Below are 4826 nucleotides of genomic sequence, written 5' to 3' on the forward strand. Positions count from 1 at the left end.
ACCTCTAGAGACAGAATGGGAATTGAATCAAGGGATATTTGTCTCCATTCAGAAAAAGTTTGGAAGATTCTACATTGACTTATTCGCAACAAATATCAATAAGAAATGTCAGAAGTTTATTTCCTCGTTCAAAGATCCTGAATCAATGGCAGTTGATGCCTTCACTGTATCGTGGTCAACTTTTTTCTTTTATGTCTTTCCCCGATTTTCTTTGATTTTAAAAGTTTTAAGAAAAATTATTTAAGATCGAACTGAGGGTGTTTTAGTTGTTCTTTTCTGGCCTACCCAAGCTTTGTATCCTTTGTTCCTAGAATTGCTAGTCGATAAACCTCTTCAATTTGGTCCCCAGATAGACTGATTGACTTGTCCTTTCAGGAAAGTCCATCCTCTAGCCAACAATCTTATCCTGGTGGTCGGCAGTTTGTCGGGCAAGGATTTCGAAGAAGAGGATTTCCAGATGCCGCAATACCTCTGATGATAGACTCTCTATCTAAGGGAACTATGAAGCAATATGAGAAGCCACTCAGGCTATGGTGGGATCATTGCGAAGGACTCAATATCTCACCTTGTGAGGCTAGTGTGTCGGGAGTCCTAGATTTATGATCTAATGTTTACGAACATTTAGGGACGTATGGCACACCCAATTCTTACAGATTGCTGTGTCTCGTGTTGACAGCGGAGATTGGGGGTGAGCCCCTTGTAAAGAGATTTTTTAAAGGTGTCTGTCGCGAAACCACAAAAGCCGTGTCACAAATGCACTTGGGAACCTCATACAGTCCTTGAATATATCAAGACCCTGTATCCGAACAAAAATATCTCCATTCGATTGCTTACTCAAAAGTTATTAATTTCATTAGCTCTAGTTACCTCCCAAAGAGTTCAAACGCTGTGAAAAATACTGTTAAGTAATATCGTTTTTTCAAACGATTTGATTCAAATTAAGATACCTCAACGTATTAAGACTTCTAAGGTTAATAAAGCCCAACCCTGCCTTGTTATTCCGTTTTTTAAGGATCAACCACCGCTTTGTGCAGCGTCGACCTTGCAAGTTTATATCAATCGAACGTCAAATTTCAGGAATTCTGTAGATGAATTGTTTCTAACATGTAGAAAGCCGTTTAGGGCTGCAACCACACAATTTTTAGCGCGTTGGTTGAAAGTTACGTTAAGCAGAAGCGGTATAGACACTTCCTAGGTTTAAGGCTCATAGCACAAGACACACGTCTACATCAGCTGCTAATCGTCAAGGGCTTAATATAGATCTCATACGCCAGACTGCTGGCTAGTCAAATAAATTTTCAGCGTTTGCGATATTTTATAATGAACCTATAAATGATAAGGCAAAATATGCGCAAGCTATTTTACGGAGTTAGATAGACAGTTATGTAAGTCTTTAGAAATACTTCGTTTACTTGACATGTATTATGTTCGTCGACAGTCTCCTATGTCCCTAATTTCTTTTTTCACGTCATTTTAAAAAAGAATATAAAGAGTTCTTTTAAAGAAATCGCAATGTTGTATTTTAAACATCTACGTTATGATCTAGGAGAACGAGACGACGAAATATAATTAACCGATTAAACGAACTTACCATAAGTGAAGTTCAATCGGGATTATATGAGTCGTCTCGTTCGAATAGATCATTCCCTCCCTTCCCGTATTTTATTCTATAGAATAAACCCTAAACATTGCGAGTTGATGCTTTCAACTAAATGACATAGGAAGTAGATGGCGCCACCTCAGTGGATAAGCGCCAAAAGTACTCTCTTTTGAAATTTAGCTTTAAAAACTATGATCAGAATGGACAGATGGATGTGACTACGTTATGATCTATTCGAACGAGACGACTCATATAATCCCGATTGAACTTCACTTAAGGTAAGTTCGTTTAATCGGTTAATTTTTATTTAGAACCTGCTTTGATTATTTTCACTCGGAATGCAGAAAAATGATTGGCGAATAAAAACGATAAATACTTGACGATGATTATAACTTTTTCTTCTTTCTTTTTTATTGACAGTGGAACAAGCTTGAAAATCCGTCTGAATTTTGTGAATTTTTTATTTTATTCTGTTTTATTTCTCGAATCATACTATCAATAAATGCTGTAAATGTACTATAAGATTTTTCATAATTTTTTAAAAATAGGATTTTATTTACATTTCAGAAAAACCGAACAGCTCATGCTTAATTTTTTTCCTGGCTTCACTGTAAAAAACACTGTCAAACCTTTAGAAAAATTATTTTTGTATATTCGCCTATACTTCCCGTCAAAATTTACATATGCTCAGGGCTTTCCGATTCTGTCGCCAGGTGGCGTATTCGAGTTCTTCAGATCCCAATAACGATTAAAACAACTAGAACGACGGTGTGCCCACTCTAATGTATTGGGGGGGGGGGGGGGGGGGGGGGGTTACTTATTGATTGTGCAAAATGTGAGATCCGCGCCACCTAGGGAACGTAGCAAGAACTATTACCTACAGGAACGACCCCCCTCCTACCCTTCTCACCTTAATTTTTAGGATATGTTGACTTCTCTTTCTGAAATAAATACATGAATAATAATAACCAATAAAACAAACCAAAAATTGAACAATATAAAATCTATTATCGATCAAATGCAATAAAATGTTTAAGTCTGTTGCAATCGATCTATCATAGAAAGATTCCAACAGACTTTAACATTCGATTGTTCGTTCTATCAGAACGATTCCAACAGACTTTAATACTTTATTGCATTTGATCAATGATCGATTTGATTTGGTTCCATTTTTATTTTGTGTTATCGGTGAAAATTCATTGTGAATCCAAGTTCATCATGCAAAAAAAATATAATTCTTGCAGCTACAGTGAACTTGAGCAGACGTGAGTAGACGATAGAACTTTTATCGTCTGCTCAAGTTCATTTCGAATTCTGAATTCACACGAGCGCCACCTAGGGGACGTAGCAATTCCTATAATCCGTTCACCACTTTTCTATGGGAGTGGGCACACCGTGACTAGAACAAAGTAGGGACCCTGTGGTAAGGGACGCGCCATGTGGCCATATGGTGGGGGAAAATAGAACGGAAGTTGGAGCCAGTGGTAGAAGGCGCGAGGTATTCAAACGCCAATAATTAATATACCTGAATCGTGTATTCAATCGGATTGGGAAAATCAAAGTAATTAATAGTCTAAGAGTTAAAAAAAATAGACAATATTAATATTTATGAAATAAAAAAATCGAATCAAAAAGAAAAACAGTATTATGAACCCATACACCTGAAAAACACGTGAAAAATGAAAATTTGAACAATTTAAAGTATGCAGCGTGAACCCAGAAGATTATTAGAAGAAGTTATTAAATAAAAGGGAATAGTAATAGAAATTTGAACTGCAAATAAATTAATAACCCGCTGTGTAACTCACGCAGTAGGAAAAAATGTAAAAAGGAAAAAACTGCAGCTATGTGATTATGTAAAGTTAACAATATACGAATGGTAGCCCCAAAGGAAAATGATCCTAAATCTGTAATCATTATTTTGATATCGTAAGGTACTTAATTATATGCATAATTAATATATTAACAGAAGCGTTTTAAGATGAGAAATTTTATAACAGGAATTTATTTAGAATGAGTACTATCAAAAATGGTATAATCGAATTTTCTCGTAAATAAATTAATTTTCCGCAAAAAAAAGAATTTTTAACAAAATAAGAAAATCCTCGAAAAAGGATGAAATTTCCAATTGGGAAGTTTATTTTTCTACCAAGAATGACGAATTTTCAACAAAATTCTTGATTTCCAAATACTATATGAAAACAGATAAATTTGTTTCCAAATAGTTCAATTTTTAACGAAAAGAGGTCGATTTTAAAACAAAAGGATTGAATTTTTACCAAACCAGAAAAATTAAAAAATTGATTTATTAAGTAAAAAAGGTCAATTTTCAATTTAAAATATCAATTTTCATCAAAAATAGAAGAATCGAAATTTCTTTTAAAGAAATTGGTTTTTGACAATCAGAAAAGGAAGATAGGAAAAGTGAAACATTGCTTGCCTTTTTTGTAGAATTTTTGCAACTTTTTACTGCACAAATACGTATTGTAAATACCCAATTCATCTTCACATAGCAGAAAATTTAAGGTTAGAATGCACTGCCTAACCACCTCAAGATGTCAACAAGTACTATTCACATACCGAAGCGCAAAGTTGTAGTAAATTTTGGTATAGTATCTTGACATTGAATGGAATTGTCTCTCTCTTCTCACTCGACCAATCCGCAGTCAGCTGCCACATGGCGCGTCTCTTACTACAGGGTCCCTAGAACAAAGTTACTACTAGCGCCGCCGCATGGCCGTTTTCAACACATGGGCCATTTGCAACTCTCGGTGACAGGAGGCTGTCTTAAACCAAAAAAGTCCCTTTTTTCCAACTGTGTGGTGTATACTTGTACGGCAATAATTTATACGGTCGAAATTTGACCATTTTTATTTTTCAGATCGTCGGTGGTCTGTACCAAGATCGCCTGACTCTAGCAGTAGCTGAGGAATTGGAACGTGGTTTTGGAGGCTGGGTGCCTCCAGCAATAATTGCATAAGTAAGCAAAAAAAAAAAAATTATAATCGTTTCAGAAGCCTCCATTACCAATCTATGCCTTAGATATCTCTGCGATGTCAAGCCTTAAACTCATTCTTCCACAATTTTTTTTAAAGACATTAATCACACTGTTTTCCTATTATTATATAATTAATATTATATATTTCATACAGATATAAGTGTTAAAAGTTATTTTTTGTGAAGCAAGCGTTCTATTGCTTAGAGTAAAATTAATTAAGTTAATTTA

The 4826-nt window shown here is 35.1% G+C and overlaps 1 protein-coding gene across 4 annotated transcripts in view; it reads left to right on the plus strand.

Annotated features, from left to right (window-relative positions):
• LOC117179442 (fatty-acid amide hydrolase 2-A) overlaps positions 1 to 4610 on the plus strand; it is a 115708-nt gene extending 111098 nt beyond the window's left edge. For all 4 annotated transcript variants that reach the window (XM_033371247.1, XM_033371250.1, XM_033371249.1 and 1 more), the window contains one exon: positions 4482 to 4610. In XM_033371247.1, coding sequence (XP_033227138.1) covers positions 4482 to 4580 — 99 coding nt within the window. In that variant the 3' untranslated portion in view covers positions 4581 to 4610. The remainder of the gene's footprint in view (positions 1 to 4481) is intronic.
• Positions 4611 to 4826: the final 216 nt, after the last annotated feature.

The sequence above is a fragment of the Belonocnema kinseyi genome, chromosome 9 (assembly GCF_010883055.1).
Source record: "Belonocnema kinseyi isolate 2016_QV_RU_SX_M_011 chromosome 9, B_treatae_v1, whole genome shotgun sequence".
Lineage (NCBI taxonomy): Eukaryota > Metazoa > Arthropoda > Insecta > Hymenoptera > Cynipidae > Belonocnema > Belonocnema kinseyi.